The sequence below is a fragment of the Leuciscus leuciscus genome, assembly GCF_965113295.1.
Source record: "Leuciscus leuciscus genome assembly, chromosome: 1".
Lineage (NCBI taxonomy): Eukaryota > Metazoa > Chordata > Actinopteri > Cypriniformes > Leuciscidae > Leuciscus > Leuciscus leuciscus.
Window position 1 is genome coordinate 29469752 of NC_138725.1, and position 21301 is coordinate 29491052.

The window sequence follows — 21301 nt, forward strand, 5'->3', positions numbered from 1 at the left end:
CATTATCCTGTATATAGGCTAGCCTATTAAAGTTATAAAATTAATATAAAGGGGCGATTTGTCCACTAAATGAACAACTACTAGTCGACTAGAAAAAAACTTTAGTCGGAGGCAGCCCTTATTCCACATATTCTGGGTTGAGCGAGCGACCCTGAGCGGAATGAGCGAGGGAGCGGAATATTCAGAAATGCGCTCTGCGCTCACGTGCTCTGATCGGAACAAAGCATGACAAATTCAAACTTTATTTCATTTTCTCCGTAGCTTGAACACTCACTACATTAGGCATAAGAGAGTTAGTTAACGCTGTCCATTTATTTATTTTTATTTCACGTTTTTTAAGGTACAATATTATGTTAGTCCACAGCCCCCTACTTGGGGGTGCTGATGCTATGACGAGGGGGCTGCAGCCCCCGCAGCACCCCCCTTCCCGCGCTACTGGTTATTAAATGTGCTTATGACACTTGTTACTGATAGTGCTTACAGTTTTTTTGGATTGCTTACACACTAAAATTAAAAGTAGTACACTATTAGCAAAACCTTACACTCAAGAAGCAAAACATCAGCCCATATTTGCACAACTATAAGCACATTGTCAACCTCACACTTGTTGCAAAACTCTACACACAGTGATTTGCAAAACACTAAACACACTTAACATACATTACACACAAAAATCTATCATGAAGTCACTTCCTTGCAATACCAAAGCACTGACTGTCAAATTACCGCACCGTCCAACCAATTGGTTCAACACAGTCTTCAGGTGTGCAAACACTTGTTTGCTTAATTGTACACACACCAATCAGGTGTATAAGCACTATAAAAAGCAGCAGGTGAGTTCATCAGTCTTCAAGCACAATGGAAAGAGTCAGAGAAAGAGTAAGACGAGGAGGAGAACGAGGAGAACGAGGAGGAAGGGGAGGAAGAGGAATCAACAGAGGAGGAATCAACAGAGGAAGAGGAAGAGATGGAGGCCACGCTAGAGGAAGAGGAAGAGGAAGAGGAAGAGGAAGAGGAAGACAAGAAGGTGCTCAAAGAGGACCGAATCTGACAAATGAGATCCGCGCAACACTGGTTGACCACGTTGTCAACCACGGCCTGACGCTGAGGGAGGCGTGAAATTACTGTACTATTGTATACTGTTTTTTTTTTTTCTACATAGGATTGAGGGTCAGGAACGACAAGGGGGAAGGCCTCCTATGTTCACAGAACAGCAAGAGAGGGAGATAGTAAACATGGTTTTGGCCAACAATGTTATAACATTCAATCAGCTCCAAGCTAACATTGTCAATAACCACGCCAGTTTCAACGATATCCATCAGGTCTCAACATCAACACTGGCACGCATCCTAAAAAAAAAACATATTCAAATGAAGCAAGTTTATCGAGTGCCTTTCGAGCGCAATTCTGAAAGGGTGAAACGACTGCGGCATGATTATGCAGAGGTATGTATTCACTTTAGCAGTGTGATCTTGCATACTGTCTCATAATCTTTTACTGTACTGTAATATGTATACTAGATCTACACTGAACTACACAATTTTGCCTGACACTGTTCTTCAGAGAGTTTTACGAATGGATGGAGAAGAGATCCAGCATGAGTTCATTTACGTAGATGAGGCTGGGTTCCACCTGACGAGAACACGAAGGAGGGGAAGAAACATCATTGGCCACAGGGCTATAGTCAATGTCCCAGGGCAACGTGGGGATAATATAACACTCTGTGCAGCCATTACACAGAATGGGGTCCTCCACCGCCATGCCCATATGGGCCCTTACAACACAGCACTCATACTTACATTCTTGGACCAATTGCACAACATAACAGCAGCAAATCAAATGATCATATGCAATACATTGTTGTCTGGGACAATGTGTCTTTCCACCGCTCTGCTCTGGTTCAGAACTGGTTTCAGCAACATCCACATTTCACCGTCCTATATCTTCCACCATACTCTCCATTCCTCAACCCTATAGAAGAGTTTTTCTCGGCATGGCGGTGGAAGGTATATGATCTCCGTCTCCAGGCTGAGGTACCCCTCATCCAAGCCATGGAGGAGGCCTGTGACCAGATGGAGGTAGCAGCAATGCAAGGATGGATTCGTCTTCAAGACGTTTCTTTCCAAGGTGTCTTGCTAATGACAACATTGACTGCGATGTTGATGAAATTCTCTGGCCAGATCCAGCTAGGCGAAGAGACAATGTCTAGTTTTATTTATTTTTACAGTAAACTTACAGTACAATACGTAAAGTGACATTGTTACAGTATTATGAATCTCCATGTCAACATTTTGGGCGTGTTGAGAAATAAATGAGTTTCTTCAGTCTGCAACATTGGTCTTGTGTAGTGTTTGGTGAATTTACGTTATATTTGTACTTTGTTGATGGTAGCCTACTCTAATCATAGGGAAGTAGAAGTGCTAAAAGTGTTTTAGGTTTATCACAGCAGAGTGTAACTCGTGCAAACAGAGTATAGTAATGTGAAACGTGTGTGTTTCATATGGTAACAAAGTGTGGTTTTTAAACAGAAGTGTATAGTTTTTACAAGAGTGTTTAATTATGCAAAGGATCTGTAGTGTTTTGCTAATTGGGTGTGTGGTTGTGCTAATTGTGTGTAGTGTTTTGAAAACACGGGCCCTGTTTTGAAAATTGTGCTTAAGCAATCCCAAAAAACTGTAATCAACTGCAGGAATGACAGAAAGTTGACAAAGTTTTTAATTATTTTTATATTTTTGGATGTTGCCATTGCTCTAAATACAAACCCTTCAACAAACACAAACACCCTATCCCCTAATCCCACCCTAAACCCCAATACCAACACCAAATTACCTAAAATCACCAAAAAGTGCAAAGATTTTACAAAAACAAAAAGACACAACAACAAAAAATAATAGCCTAAGTAGCGAAAAATAAATGTTGCTTATTTAAATGTAATATATTGTTTAACTTTCAAAGTAGGCTACAGCACTCTCCTCACAAACACATCAACCAGACTGAGGCAACGACTCGTTAAATAAATACGATCTGGAGTTCGAGCCTTCTGACACCCAAAGCGAAACGCGCACGTGACTGGAGAGAAAGTGAGGCTTCGTTTGTCATCGATCACGTGACTCTAGTAAACCAATACACACCCCGATACGGGGCTTCACTAGAAATTGTTTCGCTTGTGTGATACGCGCATCGAAGCTTCAGTGTCATATGTAACATCACTATGTCACGGAATCCTTGTCTATTTTCACACCACTTCTGTATTCTGCCTTGTTGCCGGTTTTGTTTTATGTTTTGGACTGCTTCTTTGGTTTTGACCCCTGCCTGGACTGTTTGTGAGTAAGGAATTCCCTATTAAACATTTCATACTGCACCCTTGGATCTTTCCCTTCTTCCGAGTGTGGATCAATGACTCACACTTGGTGAACACGCAGCCACTGCACACCCCAAGGGACCCACCACCGCAAGGGGCACTGCTCCCACTGGCAGCTCTCAGCACCTAGACAGAGGGGGACAGGTGAAAGTTAAACTCAAATTTTCACCCGCGCAGGTTACAGTTACAGCAGAGTCCTGCACGGGTTCGGGTACCCGTGGGAGCCTGTATTTCAAGTTTATAAAATAATTTAAAATCCATATCAGTTTATTTGTGCCTGCGCCCTCCCAGGAGTCTCTCACTTATATCACAACCGCGCGCGATCTGCCTGCAGTCGTCGAGATGGATCCTGAGGAGTTGACGAAAAGAATAGCTAGTGGAGATTATTGTGAAGTTGTCGACAGGGTTGGCCTTTTGACAGCTTCGGCTGAAGTTGTCCTTGTGTTAATGGTCGTGTAATAATGTAGCAAGGTTAGATGTTATGGGAAGAAGGAGGCGGGAACTGGCGAACGTTCAACTATTTTAATAATAAAAATGAACAAAAAACGAAAAGTAAAAGATAGCAACCCCTCATGGACGACTGCTGTCACAAATAACACAAACACAGGCCTGTCCTCTCTCGTCCTTCACTGTTGTCGCTCCTACTTTTATGCTTTCACTCCTCCGTGAAAGATACAAGACCGGTGTCGCGCAGGTGTTGCTCACATCAATCACGCCACCGGTCTCACGCTGTTCTCTCACGGCCCTCAACCTTGTCCTGCTCGCCACAAATAACTTCTGTATGACCTGGCGTGTGATCTGTGGCGTGTGCGCGAACTGTGATTGACAGGCAGATTTCACACAGCCCTGCGCTGACTGGACTAGAAGAACCGGGAGCAGTGGATTTTTGATTCAGGTGTGTTTGATTAGGGTTGGAACTAAACTGTGCAGGACAGTGGCCCTCCAGGAGCAGGACTGAAGACCTCTGCTCTAGGTGGAGGTAGAAGCACGAGTTTTTTCTAAAACCATCTGATTTATGTTGTTCTGTCGGAGCATAGTTTCGGTTTCAGTAAATATGATAAAAAAATCTTGCTGACAGCAGCTTTAAGTACCCTGACCAACAAGACGAACAGAAACTTGTGACCGACATTTTAGAATTAGCAGCTAAAAACGATGGATGCGATTAAGCGAAAACAACAGTGGTCCGAGGAGGAAACAAGCTGCTCTCTTGCACTCTGGTCCTCTGCAGAAGTCCAGAGTAAATTAGACGGGGCTTCACGGGCGAAACCCGTTTTGCAGCAAATTCAGTGAGAGAGAGATGACTGCAGCGGGGTTCAACAGGAGCGTCGAAGAGATTAGCAACAAACTTAAAAAACTAAAGAAGGAATATAGAGACCACAAATAGGACCTCGGTCGAAGCGGCAATGGTAGCCCACATCGAAACCCACATTTCGACATTCTCGACTCTGTCCTCGGCGATAGACCGGCATGCCAGATGACCAGGGCACTGAACTCGGCAACAATAATGCTTGAGTCAATGGTGGATGATTTGCTGAAGCAAAGTTGCACTGATCCTGGTAAGTTCTGTTTTTACATTATTTTACTTGTTCCCAGCCTGTGTTTCTCAGCTGTTCAGCGAGGTACTAATTTCTCACATCAGTGTTTGCAATGTTGCTAGCTAGGATTGTATTATCTGTGATTTCATTGTATACAGTATGCTATCACAGAACAGTGTAAAAAGTGTAGTGGACAAAAATCTTTTTTTAAAGCACTGTCTTTGTGTTTTTGTTTATAGAATTGTCTGCCATCAACGACGGTGATGACAGCGTTGAGTTACCGCCACCGCTGGGCTGCAGCTCTCCCGCGCCGTCGTGTAGCAGCTCTGGAGACGAGCTATCAAGACTTGGTGTGCAAAAGGTCACATCATACACTATGCAAACATTAAAGGGATACTTCATCTCTGGGAAGATGAATGTGTATTTAAAATAGGTCATTTAAGTAGAAGAAATGTGAAGACATTTTTTAATTTGGAGCTTTCTAGACTGAAAAAAGCCAGAAAATGTATTTTGTGGATGAAAGACAACAACTCCCAGAATGCACTTGCTTCGCTGCCTTAGGAGGCCACGCCTACCGGTGAGAAACAACAAAGCTAGCCTACGTGATGAGTTTGCGAGGGATTTAGAGATCGTCCAAAATGTCCGGGATTCGGCTTTTGCGTTCTACAGTGGCCATTCATCATGCTTACTGTGGCGAGCAGGACGAGGCTGACGGCCGCGGGAGAACGGCGCGAGGCCGGTGGCGTCATTACTGAGGCGCGCCGGGTCTCGCATCGCTCACGGAGGAGCGGGAATTTTCTTAGCAATGGTAAAACGCACATCAACCGATCACTTGTTTAGCGTTCATGTAAACACTACATTCAAATTCACCAATCGGAATGAATTCAGTTAGATTGAAACAAGAGGTGTGCATGTAAACAATGAATGGCAACCGCAGAAAGCAAAAGCTGAATCCCGTACATTTTGAACGAGCTCGCCCGCCGGACAAGTCCGGGAAAAGGAGGATGATAACCCCTACTTACTCACCTTTCTCCTACGATTCAGCTTTCTCCACAGAACAAGAGCCTGCTAGCTTAGCTTCCAAAGAAAGAGGCTGAGACTGTGTACATTCTGTGAGTGAGATCCCACCCTCTATGGGGGGCTGAAAACATGCGGAACAACGCCATCTACTGGCTGTAGTCTTTAGCCTCTGACCAGAAAATCCTCCGATGACGCAAAATGACGATTTTTGCGTCATCGGAGGATTTTTTCCAGACAAAAAATACATAAATCTCTTGTCTCAGGGGGATATGAGGGTGGAAAGCATGGTAATTCGAAAATACTTCAGGTTTTCTACTAATACAAAGCTTAATGCTAAATCCTGAAGTATCCCTTTAAAAACAAAGTAAAAGTCTAGAAAAAAACTGAAGTTTAAAATAGAATGTAAAGTCAATCTGACATTAACTTGCTATATACAATATAATGTTTGTAGATAGGGGTACTGTTGGACTGTTTTGATCCTAGTGTGTTGCCGTATTAGGAAAAGACTCGCGAGAGTTGCGGGTGGGGGAACAAGATAATAACGTGAATGTAGATGTTGAAGGAACTGAATGACTCGTGATAGTCGAAGTCAATAAAGAATAATCAAACTCTCATTCTGGTATTTATTGAACAAACAACATGGTGTCAGAAGTGGGATTCCGTTCCTGGAAACATTCATCGGACAACTTCCGTCTCTAGGAAATAACCTACGCTAAGCTTTGAAGTCTCGTTCGTGGTAAGCAACAACACTATAATGGCAGATGGATTCAGACGTCCGGATCCTCTCGTCTTTGACGAGAATGTGGCAGAACACTGGCGCAAGTTTGAACGAGAATACGATATTTTCATTGCCGCCGCACACAGTGACAAACCTGCCCGAACCAGAGCTAATATACTCCTCAACCTCGCCGGACCCGAGGCTATAGAGAGGGAGCGATCATTCACTTATGCGGCCGCGGTACTAGGGGCAGATGACAACATCGTTACTCCAGCTGAATCTAGAGAGGACCCCGAGTGTCTTAAAAGGAAGTTTAAAGAAATATGCAACCCTGAAACAAACGTGATAATGGAGAGGCACAACTTTAACACTAGATATCAAAAACCTGGCGAAACGATCAAGGCATATGTGAGTACATTAAGAAATCAGGCTAAAAACTGCAATTTTGGTGCATTGGAAAACGAACTGATAAGAGACAGACTGGTCTGTGGAATAAGTAGTGACAGTGTCAGACGCACACTGCTAAAAGAGACTGACCTAACACTGTCTAAAGCAGTACGCATTTGCCAAATCAGCGAACTTACAGAAAAACATAGCAAAACACTCTCCACACCCAAAACTGCATTAACCACCAGTGTAGATGCCGTACAAATAAAACATAAAAAAGTCTACAGCAAAATGAAGCGCACTATGAAAGAAAATTCACCATCAATTTCCAGCTGCCGGAATTGTGGGGGTACTCATCCAGCAAAACGTGACCAGTGTCCAGCCTTTGGCCAACAGTGCCATAACTGCGGAAAGCAGAACCACTTCAAAGGCCAGTGCAGGTCCGCCAAGTCAACTAGACCGAATAGACAGGTAAACCAGCTATATGCCGAAACAGACTCTGACAGTGACAGTCAAGACACATTCACCATTGAAGGCGTGTCTTTGCATGACGATGTAAAGGAAACTGACAAGGAAGGACATTGTTTTGTGATTGTCAATGACAAACAACTAAATCTGAAAGTGGACACAGGCGCGAAGTGTAATGTTATGTCCGTACACACATACAAACTTTTCCGGCACGCTGAAGAATTGCACATGCCAACTAAAAAAGTCAATCTTGTAGCGTTTGGCGGATCTATGATCAGACCAATTGGCACAGTGACACTATTATGCAGGCTGAATGAACAACAGTATAACCTGCAGTTTCAGGTTGTGAAAGAAAATGTTCACTCCATTCTTGGCCTGCAGGACAGCCTAGATATGAAACTGGTCACCTTCAGCAGTGAAGTGTTCCATTTGGACTGTGTAAAAGATCACACCCTGTCACAGAAAATGTTTCAGGAATATGCTGACCTGTTTAAAGATGAAGTCGGTAACTTACCGGTAACATACTCAATGAAACTAGATCCAGAAATAACACCTGTCGTCAGCCCTCCACGTCGTATCCCAGCTGCCATGCAAAAAAAAAAAAAGTGGAACAAGAGCTCCAAAGAATGCAAACTCTGGGAGTAATTGAACCCGTGAATGAGCCCACAGAATGGGTTTCAAATCTGGTGGCCACCCATAAGAAAGAGACGGGTGATGTGCGCATCTGCATAGACCCCAGAAACCTAAACAAGGCCCTCATGTTGCCGCTCAAATGTCAGGTGCCACTATCTTTTCCGTCCTTGACGCCAAGAGCTCCTTCTGGCAAATCAGACTGGATGACGCCTCATCTCTCCGTACAACATTCACAACTCCATATGGCCGATTTAAATTCCTAAAGATGCCGTTCGGAATTAGTACAGCTTCAGAAGTGTTCCAAAGAGCCATGGAACAAATCTTCACAGGATATCCATGCGCTATAATCGTGGACGACATTATAATCGGTGGCAAAGATCCTGATGAGCATGAAAGAAACCTGAAAATGGTACTGGATCGTGCCAGACAGGTAAAACTGAGACTGAATCCAAGCAAATGCAAGTTCGGACTCAACGAGGTGAGCTATGTTGGGCACACATTCACAGATAAAGGACTAAAAGCAGACCCCAGAAAAATTAAAGCAATCAGTGAAATAGCACCTCCAGAAGACAAGGCAGCTCTTCAGCGCTTTTTAGGGATGATAAACTACCTGGGCAAATTCATTCCTAACTTAAGTGAACTAACCACACCACTACGTCAGCTGCTTCACAACGGAGTGGTGTGGAATTGGACGGAGCACCAACAGGATGCTTTTGACATGCTCAAAACCTGCATCAGCAGCCCACCTGTACTCCATTACTATGACGTAAGACAACCAGTGATGCTCACCTGCGATGCTTCACAATATGGTTTAGGGGCTGCTTGCCTTCAAGAGGGAAATCAGGTGGCATACGCGTCTCGCACACTGACCCAAACGGAGATGAGATACGCGCAGATAGAAAAAGAACTCCTGGCAGTGGTCTTCGCCTGCTACAAGTTCTACGACTACATCTACGGCAAGCCGGTCACGGTCGAGACAGACCACCAACCCTTGGTCACCATTCACAACAAACCATTTCATACCATCCCAGGGCACCTACAACGCATGATGCTTCAGTTGCAAAAATTCGACCTGACTCTCACCTATAAAAAAGGAAAGCACCTCTACTTAGCCGACACCCTCTCCTGTGCACCGAGACACAACGTCAGCCCCCAGATGTCAGAACGGCCAGAGTTCGAGGTGATGACAGTTCAACTAATATCTCCACGGCGCCTTGAAGAGCTCCGCCAACATACTGCCGCAGACACAGTATTGCAGAAACTCAGCCATTTCATTCAACGGGGCTGGCCAAGACGTCCGTGCAGCGTACCCATAGAGGTGAGACCTTTTTTTAGTTTCCGTGATGAACTCACCGTCGAAGACAGGGTCATCGTGAAAGGAAACAGGGCAGTCGTGCCCACTGCCTTGCACTCTGAATATCTTAAGGCGCTACATCTGGGACACACAGGAGTCGAATCCACCAAGAGTAGAGCGAGGGAAAGTGTTTTCTGGCCATCAATAAATGAGGACATCCAGGCTGTTGCATGCAGCGTCTGTAACAGCCTGAGGCCCCACCAGCAAAAAGAACCGCTAAAACTGCACACAGTCCCGGACCTGCCCTGGTCGCTTGTCGCCACAGACATATTTGAATGGAAGAATCACCACTACCTGGTGGTTGTTGATTCATACTCTGGGTGGTTTGAAATTGACCGACTCAGCAACTTGTCTTCACTGACAGTCATCAACAAGCTAATGCGTCATTTCTCAGTCCACGGCATACCACAGAAGTTGTTCTCTGACAATGGTACCCAGTATACTAGCCAGGCCTTCCATGACTTTGCCCGAACTTGGGATTTCCAGCATGTGACGAGCAGTCCTGAGTATCCACAGTCCAATGGCCTCGGCGAGAGGGCTGTAAGGAGTGCAAAGAGACTGTTATGGCGCTTTTCCATTACCAGTACCAGCTCGACTCGACTCGACTCGCCTCGACTCAGCTCGGCTCGGCTCGGCTCGCTTTTCGCTCCGTTTTCCATTGCAGATAGTACCTCCACAATAGTACCTGGTCGTCATAGCGACGCCGCAGGAAACTGCCGTGACTTAATCTTTTACACGAGACGCGCGACACACACCCGCTACCCACACACACAGGACAATGGAGGAAATCGAGTGTATGCTGTTTTTGGATGTTTTTGTTTTTGCTGTTTTTTATTCAGGATACTGCGTCTGGCGCGTGCAATGATGACGCAGTGAATAGTGACGATTCTCTCTGACCAATCAGCAGTCTGCCATGATTTCACGTCACATTTTAGTATCGCCTCAGCTCGCCTCAGCCCCGCTTAGAACCTCGCCGGAGGTGGTACGAAAAAAAGTACCTGGAAGCTGGTACAGGTACAACTTTTACACAGTGGAAAACCAAACAGAGCCGAGTCGAGTCGAGCCGAGCCGAGCTGAGGCGAGCTGGTACTGTGTAGTGGAAAAGCGCCATTAGAGACCACAGAGAGAGACGGGACAGATTTTTACCTGAATCTGCTTGGCCTACGAAACACACCCCGAGACAGCACTCTGGGCTCACCTGCACAAAGGCTGTTATCCCGTCACACTCAAACTATTTTGCCCATCTGCAAGCAATTGCTGAAACCAGCTGCAAGAACCCCGTCCTGCATCAAAGCGCAATTAACAAAGAAGCGGTGGGCACAAAAACACTACTATGACAAGACCAGCAAACCACTACGCCCTCTGGCACCAAACCAGGTGGTAAGACTCCAAACAAAAAAGGGACATGATAAAGTGGGAATTGTGAAGAAAAAGTGTGAGGAACCACGCTCATATGTGGTGGAGTCCGAAGGGAAGGAATACAGGCGTAACCGACGCCACATCCTGCCACTAATGGAGCCACAGCCCCCAAAGAGCACCACTTACACTGACGAATTGAACACAACAGGAAACACAGTTGATGCTGACATGGACAAAATGCAAGGGGTTGAAAGTACTGAACAAACGCCCTCAGAACAGTGTCACAGACAACCGAGCCCAGAAAAATCTTCCACCAGCGTATACCAGCAAAACATGGAACCACAGGCAAAGAAATCAGTTCAAGCCACCACTTCCATGTATGTCACTAGGTCCGGCAGAGTTTCTAGGCCAAATACAAAATACATGAACTGAACTTTCTGCTCAAGTATAATTAATCCAACATCTCAGAAATAATACAGTGTCCTTTAGGATTTGCATAATGTTTTTTTTTTTTGAAGATTCATTTAGTTGTGGGACATCTACAGAGTTCAGTTGAACCAGGTTATATATATATATATATATATATATATATATATATATATACATGCAAAGTTATCTTTTATCTGTTGTTACTGCAGAGGATTTTGATTCTAAGTTGTTTATGTTCAGGAGCTACTGCTAAAGAAGGGGGATGTAGATAGGGGTACTGTTGGACTGTTTTAATCCTGTGTGTTGCCGTATATTAGGAAAAGACTCGCGAGAGTTGTGGGTGGGGGAACAAGATAATAACGTGAATGTAGATGTTGAAGGAACTGAATGACTCGTGATAGTCGAAGTCAATAAAGAAGAATCAAACTCATTCTGGTATTTATTGAACAAACAACAATGTTGATGATCTATTATGGGACATGACCGAAGAATGTAGTGATAGTGATGTAGTATGATGCTATATACCGGTCACAAATAATATTTAATCATGTAGCAGATGCAGATGCGTAATTCCCTGCAGAAAACACTTATTCACAATGCTATGACAACACACTGATGATCTGTCATCTGCTATTATTGTTGTACACAGGAAAAAGGAAGAGAGACAGCACTTCGGAGCTGGTGCAGTATTTGGAAAGGGCAGATGAGAGGTTCCAGCAAAGAAATGGATGATGCCTTGCGGCGGGACATGAGAGCGGACACACGATCTCTGCTTGGACTCACGGGGCGCATGATGGCTGTAATAATGGAGGCTCAAGTGCAAAAATTATTGCAAATAAATCAAGTCAAGTCAAGTCACCTTTATTTATATAGCGCTTTTTACAATACAGATTGTATCAAAGCAGCTTCACACTGATAAAATGAAAATAATACAACAAAGTTTGTTTCTAGAAGAAAATTGCATCATTGTCCTCCCTAATTAGGCAGATCAATAATATCGTTGAATATTAAATGTCCTCAACTAAGCAAGCCAAAAGCCAAGGCAACAGTGGCAAGGAACCAAAACTCCATCAGGTGACAGAATGGAGAAATGAACCTTGGGAGAACCCAGGCTCAGTCGGGGGCCAGTTCTCCTCCTGCCAACGAGCGAACAGTGTATGATTATGATCCAGGCAGCATTACAGGTCAGAAGTCAGATTGGTCGTGTCGATAATTGACATGCCATCTATTCTGGATACGGCCGGAGTCCACCTCACTTCAGTGACTGGTTGACACTTCAGCACTGCGTAGTCGTCACGTTCAGGCACAGGTCCTTCATCGGATCTGGATACGGCCTGGATCTGGCGGACTGCGGTAATGCGGTTATGATTTAACAAGTACATCAGGATTCATTGGAAGTGTTCCCGGTCTCGGCTGGCCTAATCTATGCAGCCTAATATGGAATTATAGAAGTCTATAATGTGTTATGTGAATGCTAGGTCAAAGGGATGTGTTTTTAGTCTAGCTTTGAACTGACAGAGTGTGTCTGCTTCCCGGACAATGTTAGGAAGACTGTTCCAGAGTTTTGGTGCTAAATAGGAAAAGGATCTACCACCAGCAGTCGATTTTGATGTTCTAGGTATTATCAACTGGCCGGAATTTTGAGATCACAATAGATGTGATGGACTATAATGCGTTAAGAGCTCGCTCAAGTACTGCGGAGCTAAACCATTTAATGCTTTGTAAGTAATCAGCAATATTTAAAAATTTATACCATGTTTGATAGGGAGCCAGTGCAGTGTCGACAGAACCGGGCTAATATGGTCATACTTCCTGGTTCTGGTAAGAACTCGAGCTGCTGCGTTTTGAACCAGCTGTAGTTTGTTCATTAAGCGTGCAGGGCAACCACCCAGTAGAGCATTACAATAATCTAGCCTTGAGGTCATGAACGCATGAACTAATTGTTCCGCATTTGTCAATGTGAGCATATGATGTAATTTAGATATATTTTTAAGATGGAAAAATGCAGTTTTACAGATACTAGACACGTGACTTTCAAATAAAAGATTGGTATCAAAGAGCACAACCAGGTTCCTAACCGACGACGAAGACTTGACAGAGCAGCCATCAAGTGTTAGACAGTATTCTAGGTTATTACGTGAGGACGTTTTTTGTCCAATAATTAGAAACTCTGTTTTTTTCAGAATTTAGTAGTAGGAAATTACGAGTCATACAATTTTTTATATCAGCTATGCATTCCGTTAAATCACCATAGTATTTTTGTTTGTTTCTTTTAATGTACAATTTTATTTAAATTAACTATTTACAATTTTATTTTCATTTACATTTATTTCACTTTACATTTAGCAAAGTTTGTTTATCCCCTTAACAGGCAAATATCGTATACGGTTTGTGTGTGATTTTCATACGATTTTTATGTATTTTCACATGAATAAAGAATGTGTACATTAAATATAAATATATGCATATAAAGTGATATATATATATAACATATTTCAACATCATTATATGACTAAAAGCCACATTACTGTAGTAGATCGTGATTGGAAGTTAATAAAAAAACTTGGTGGTTTAAAGGGATTTTTGAGTAGAAGTGTAATATTAATCGTTTCAACTGTTATGTAGCTTGATGCTAATTATAGCTCTAATCCACCTGTCGTGCAGGAGCTATATCTATTTCACAATCTATTTTGTTACAAGAATTCACATACAGTCCCAAGAATATGATTTTTGGGGGGGTTTGTTTTCTATTAAGACTTCTGATAATAGGTGAATAGTGGGCCTGGAGTTGATGGCCAAGCCATAATGCCTGAATAAAGGCTATAATGGCTGAATTCAAACAAAATAATATTTATTAAATAATGTCTCATGTTGGAAGCAGTGTGAAAGGGTCTTTGATTGAGGACCATAAAGCAAGAATTGAGCTCCTGGCAAGACATTAGTCAAACAGGGGTTTACAGGGCAATACAATATTTCATTAGCATGTTATCAGCCTTCTCTAAAGCTCACATGACATGCTCTAATGAAATTATTCACAGAATGCATAGTTTTAGAGATACAAGGGTTTATTCAATGGAGGAGAATATAATAAATGTATGACAGTTCAGATGTCCTCAAACACAAACGACAGTGTTACAAAAATATGGCATTGGTGTATTCAAATAATCACTCGTTCCCGCCATTAAACGCATCATTAATGCAGCTCTGATGTCAGCCCCTTCTGCGTTAGCAATGTCAGGTAATGTCTGAACAGGAGGCTCAATGTTTACAGTCCTGTCTGGGTGCTCTTCAGTGAAATTATCACCATGGAGCACACACCGGGTCAGTGCCATCCTCTTGCTCAGCTCCAGCTTGCAGTCATTTCTTTTTAGGAGGCACCTCCATCGTCCTTTTAATCTCCCAAAAGACATCTCCACAAGCGATCGTGCACTGCTCAGCCTGTAATTGTAGGTGTGTTGTTCAGGGGTCAGTCCGCCAGTGTCTGAAAAGGGCTTCATGGCTTCATGCGCCGGATCACCTATCAGGAAATGTCCAACATCACAGCCAGAGATGGTCACTTTGTTTTGCCCTACTAATTCTCTGTCACTTAGGACCTCCCACACATGTGACTGTCGTAGCACTCTGGCGTCATGCACACTCCCTGGATAGCCAACACAAACATCCCAGAAAAGACGTTTGCCATCCACAACTGCTTGCAGAACAATATAATGCCAGCCTTTCCGACTGAGATAGTCTTGTGGATAGTCCTCTGGTGCAATACTGGAATGTGACTGCCATCAATTGCACCGACACACTGTGGAACTCTCCAACGATTATTAAAGAAAGTGGCCATTTCTAACAACTTGTCAGCATCAGGAAATCTCCTGTGGACGGGAAGATGAATGTGTTGCAGAATTCCTGAACACAATTAAACACAGTGCTGAGGCCTACTCCAAAAAGATGGCTGATTGTCCTGTATTCACCACCTGTGGCCAGATTCTAGATGGCAATTGCAACACATTTTCGGATTGGGAGACAAATGGTAGGGAATAAATAATCTTTAAAGACAATTGTTACATGTTTGTCTCTTATTAAGTAATAGAAAATTGTTTGCCACCACAACGCCCATCACTGAATGAGGTTGCTCTGTTTAGAGTCTGAGCGAGAGAGAGATCTTGTTGGTACATTTTGTTTGTGAATGAAATGAATGGAGAGTACCGGTTAGGTCGTCATTTAGCATGTGAGTCAATCTCATTCAGCAATCCGTAGATGCAAAGCGCAGGTATAGGTACTGTGCACATACGATTGTTTATATATTCATACTTAACATGGAACATAACTCAACGTTAAACATAATCCCAGATTTATGAATGTGTAAATGTCTGACCAAAACAATTAAAATGTTAATTATGCAAGAAAACCTTCGTGCTTTGGTCATCTGAACCACTTATTTTGACTTATTTTATTAATTTAATGAGTAAATTAGAAACACATTTTAATAAAGCCAAATAATTTTTTTGTTAGAAGTAAATACGTTTGTTGACTTAAGACATAAGAGACTATTTTTCACCACCTGCGGGCATATTTATGTAATATGTATACTGAACAAATCAATGAACAAATCATTTTGGTGAACAAACTGAAAGTGAACGAATCTCTGAAAAGAATCAATCGAATTTGAAAGATTTTCCAGCACTAGTACACACATTCTTCCGTCACGGTTCGGCACGGTTAGCCAAGTGTGCTGAGAGTTCAGGGCCGAGAATGGTTTGAAATTGTGCCGTGCCGTACCAGGCTCAAGTGGAAACACAATTGGAACCTTTCCCGAAGGTGGAAAAGCAGCTTTTGTTTCTCAGCACATAAAGATGAACTACTTACTGTGATCTCAGACTGTGGTGATGTGGTTTCTGCACTGCATGGATCTTCATGTGTACCTTCAGCTGACTTTTAAAAGAGAAACTCTTTCCACACTGATCACACGTGTGTGGCTTCTCTCCGCTGTGGATCCTCTCATGTGATTTCAGATGTTGTGACTGACTGAATCTCTTGTCACAGTGTGAACACTTGTAAGGTTTTTCTCCAGTGTGGATCCTCTCATGTGCTTTCAGAGATGATGAATCACTGAATCTCTTGTCACAGTGTGAACACTTGTAAGGTTTTTCTCCAGTGTGGATCCTCTGGTGCAGTTTTAAACATTGCGCTGTCATAAAAGTCTTCTCACACTCAAAGCACATGTACTCTCTCACACCAGTATGTATTTTCTGATGTGCATGTAAAGATTGCCGGTGTGAAAAACTCTTTCCACACACAGAACATGAATGTGGCTTCTCCTTCGTATGAACTGTCAGGTGTGCCTTCAGGTTTGATGCCTGAAGAAATGTTTTCCCGCATTGATCACATGTGAATGGCTTCTCTCCAGTGTGGATCATCATGTGACTTTTAAGGTGTCCTGATTGACCGAAACTATTCCCACATTGATTGCATACATATGGCTTCTCTCCTGTATGAATTCTCATGTGACTTTCAAGGTGTGTTGATCGGCCGAATAACTTTCCACACTGATCACATGTGAACGGCTTCTCTCCAGTGTGAACTCTCATGTGACGCTCAAGATGATGTTTGCGTGTGAAACTCTTTCCACACTGATCACATGTGAACGGCTTCTCTCCAGTGTGGATTCTCATGTGAAGCTCAAGAATTTGTTTATTTCTGAATCTCTTCTTACACTGATCACATGAGAACGGCTTCTCTCCAGTGTGGATTCTCATGTGAATCTCAAGACTTTGTTTGCGTGTAAAACTCTTTCCACACTGAGTGCAGGAGAAAGATTTCTTGGCTCTTCTTTTCTTTAAAAATGTATTTTTAGTCTTTGAGCGAATCAAAGGTTTTTCTCCAGGTTTGACATGATGTTCCTCCTCCACTTCACTCAGTTCTTCACTCTCCTCCTTCACTTCACTCAGTTCTTCTCTCTCCTCCTTCACTCCACTCAGTTCTTCACTCTCCTCCTCCACTTCACTCAGTTCTTCACTCTCCTCCTTCACTTCACTCAGTTCTTCACTCTCCTCCTTCACTTCACTCAGTTCTTCACTCTCCTCCTTCACTTCACTCAGTTCTTCACTCTCCTCCTTCACTTCACTCAGTTCTTCACTCTCCTCCTTCACTTCCATCAGGTCTGACATGAAACAAAAATAAAATTTTCTAAATAATCAAAATAATTCAAAGAGAGAAATATAGAGTGAGTGGCGATAAAAATTATCCCAGATTTAACAGACAACTGCTATAAAATATTATAATAATTTAATACTTTTTATAAATTAATTAAACATCCCTGAAACTTTCCATGAATGAGGTACACTGATCTTCCAGTTATTTTTTTTTTTAACATTATAGGCACAAATCCCATGTTTCTGTAGTGAACTATTAAATATGTTTGATCAATGACACAATTATCTAACATGATATGAACATTAAAATACACAATACTACCGTATTTTGACACTAACTTTTAGATTGATACATAATTATGTTAAAAACTATTAAAGTGCTTGGGGGGGCACCAAAAAATCTGGGTCGTGAAAAATCATCACAATAGGCTACTAGTATAAATAACAAATAAAATATGTCTAAAGCATGTTAATATACAAAAGCAATACAACATTAATATAGGCCTAGACCAAATTAGTCGAGAAAAAGGTGAATCTCCTGTGCCAGTCTCCCTCTGGTGGCCCCCTTCCCCACCTCCCAGTGGTCTGTTCGATTATGCCTCAATCAATGTCAAATTTGGCAGACACCGACCTCAGACATGGCCTCGAAAAGGCACCAAGAGTCGGGGGCGGAAAAAAGAAAAGACAGCGGGATGATGCTCGCGCGTCGCTTGCATGTAAGACAATGTTTTAAATAAAAATGTTAGTTTTGTAGCCCTTGCGTGTGTATGCATGTCCAGGGGCTTCGCTAGTAGTGCAAAAGACCCGGGGCTTTAGCCCTGCATGTTGAGTCTTTTACTTTAACGGGGGTCCGGGGGTTTCTTCCCCGGGAAATTTTGAAACTTGAGGACTGTTAAAGATGCAGTTAGTTTGTTTGAGAAGGAAAGGAAGGCCAATCGTTGGGGTCCTCATCGTCATATTTGAATGACAAATAAAGCTAATTTTCCCCCTAGGTAGGCTATTACGTTACAGATGTGTGCATAGGCTATTAGTGCAGAACGTTCCCTATTGTAATTTCTTCGCTTCAATACAATGTCTATCTGCCTCTTGGTAAGGTGAACTTTAGAAAAACCCTGCAACTGAACGTGATGTGATTTTGCCAAATTAGACCGCTTAGATAAGTTTTGTGCTTAGGGCCAAATAGCTAGCGCTGGCCCTGAAACTACTAAAAGGTGTTAATTAATATAGGCCGTTCTCTTCTTGATGCACCACAAGACGTCTCTCTCCGTTCTCTCTCTTTACTGAACATTTGTTTAAAATCCAATACCTATTTCATAGTGTAACTGTTAATCTAAATGTGATGAAGTGCTTGAATGTGTTCTTCAGCATCATAATTGAATGAAGTAGAAACACTAACCTCTTTGTTCTTCAGGATCTTTAGTGTGTTTCATTCTGCAGGGTTCTGGATCACTCATGTTCTCACTGTCCTCTTTAATAAACTCAGTCTTTGCAGATTTCAGCTCTTCCTGATGCTCTGTGCTCGTCTTCACTTGTAGACTGATGGGAATATTCCAGCATTTATTGGAGAATTACAGTGGGAGGAGCTTCACTGATGATGTGATTGCTGTGGGAGGGGCTTCATTGATGATGTGACTGCTGTGGGAGGAGCTGATCTGCCAAAATCTAAAATATATAAATCACAGAATTTGTTTGTTTTTTGCTCATAGATATCAGAATATTATAATTTAAATTCTTACAAATATAATAGTAAGAAAAACAGTAGAAAGCATAAACAGGCTAGTAAGCAACAAAAACCTTAGTCTGTTGACACCAATGAAATGAGCTTTAAGTGTCAATTTACAGGAGATCTGAAGACATCAGCATAATGATCATGAAATAAAAAGTGTTTTCAGCAGATCTGTTAAAATTGATGAGCCTCAGACTATCAACACTCATTCAACAAGCCATTAGGGATCATCAACTGACTTTATTATGAGTTTTTGCTGTTAGAAATAGTGTCAGGATATATGATAAAAGGTTATCGTAGGGTATCAAAAAAATAAAAGTATAAAATTAGTCAAGCAAATCCAGAGTCCAGTCTCGAACATACAGTATAGCCTACACCTCAAAGTTTGAGCATTTCCATCCCAGCCTGAAATAGGCAGCCGTAGGTGTTGTATAACCAGCATTAGAGCAGTGATGTGTAAACTGAATTTGGTGTGTTACAAAGTCATAGTCATAGTATAATAGTCATAGTATAATACATAATATGCAAAGCATATTGTTGTCGTGTTGTAGTATGACTAGTAGGACATAATTGATGTGTAAACTGAATTTGGTCACACTACAGTGTTTAACATTGAAGTTAATTACTTTTTTGTAGTAACACTTTTTTGGGTTTTGCACTTTGCAGACTTTCCCTCAGGATGTGTCTCTCCGCTGCCTGCGCATAAAGATAATTTGGAAATAGCTGGCATTTGTGTTTGAACAAAGTTTAGCTCAAGAGTTATTGATCCAGGAAGTTCAGATCTGTGAATATATTGCCACCTTTACTGAACTCCATGAACCGCATTGTTAACGTACGGATCTCTGAAACACTGCCAGCGGGACATTAAACAGGACGTGTTTGTCCGAGATCACAATAGGTTTTGCGAGAGAACGCAGATTTCTTTGCGAAGGACCGTAAAAGTTTTGAGAGGGAACGTAGATGTTTTGCGAGGGAACCGCACTCCCAATAGTTCAAGTCTTACCTCTAAGGTAGGTCCTTTAGGGTATCGTGGAGAGGCGTGGTGTCTAAGACCCAACATTGAGCTACTGGAGTGCCTCAGGGCTCAGTGCTTGGACCCCTTCTCTTCTCCATCTACATGGCATCACTAAACATGGCTTTTCCTATCACTGGTACGGTGACACACAACTCTACATCTCATTCCAGCCCGACGATCCGACGGTAGCCGACCGTATCTCAGCCTGCCTGACACACATTTCTGGCTGGATGAAGGACCACCACCTTCAACTAAACCTTGCAAAGACAGAGCTGCTTGTGGTCCCGGCCAACCCAACACTTCACCTCAACTTCACCATTCAACTAATCAGCTGGCCTTGCACAGTAAAACCTCTGCATCTGATCCAGAATGCTACAGCTAGAGTGGTCTTTATGAGCCAAAGAGAGCATGTGGTACTCCTCTCTTCACAAAATTGCACTGGTCGCCAGTTGCCGCTCGCATTAAATTCAAGTCACTGACGTTTGCCTACAGAACAACCACTGGCTCTGCTCCCTTTTACTTAAAATCATTACTTCAGACTTATGTGCCATCCAGGAACTTGCGTTCTGCAAGTGAACGACGTCTTGTGGTGCATCATCTCAAAGAGGCACAAAATCTCTTTCTCGGACCTTTACCATGACTGTTCCCTGCTGGTGGAATGATCTGCCTAACTCAACCAGAGCAGATGAGTCCATAGCCACTTTTAAGAAACGGCTGAAGACGCTTCTTTTTCGACAGCACTTGATCCAGTATTACTAACTTTCTCTTCTATTCTGTTCTATTTAAAAAAAAAATGAGCATGTACTGCGTTAGATTAAACTGAGATGGGTCATAGCATATCGTTATCCTACTGTTAGTTTAACTGCTTCTATTGTTCTCATTTGTAAGTCGCTTTGGATAAAAGCGTCTCCTAAATGAACAAATGTAAATGTACTTTTTTTCCCTCCCATCCCAAATATTTTCAACCATCTCCCTTTAGGGGCTCTGTAGAAATGAGCTTTCAGTGGCCATTTACAGGAGATCTGAAGACATCAGCATAATAAATGAGGTGAAAACAGGAACTATTGTCATGAAATAAAGAGTGTTTAAGGCAGATCTGCTAATATTGATGAGCCTCAGACTATCAACACTCATTCAACAAGCCATTCAGGAT

General features: G+C 42.5%; 1 protein-coding gene across 11 annotated transcripts in view; it reads right to left on the reverse strand.

The window, feature by feature from the left end:
- LOC309498713 (uncharacterized protein) overlaps positions 1-21301 on the reverse strand; it is a 170939-nt gene that overhangs the window by 86118 nt on the left and 63520 nt on the right. For 2 of the 11 annotated variants that reach the window (XM_082169584.1, XM_082169588.1), the window contains 2 exons: positions 18804-19069; positions 16122-17415 (listed from right to left, as the gene is read on the reverse strand). The exons of 4 other annotated variants lie outside the window; for them this stretch is intronic. In XM_082169584.1, the coding sequence (XP_082025710.1) occupies positions 16122-17415; positions 18804-18861 (1352 nt within the window). In that variant the 5' untranslated portion in view covers positions 18862-19069. The remainder of the gene's footprint in view (positions 1-16121; positions 17416-18803; positions 19070-21301) is intronic. 5 more of the 11 variants (XM_082169585.1, XM_082169591.1, XM_082169587.1 and 2 more) reach the window with 5 other exon arrangements.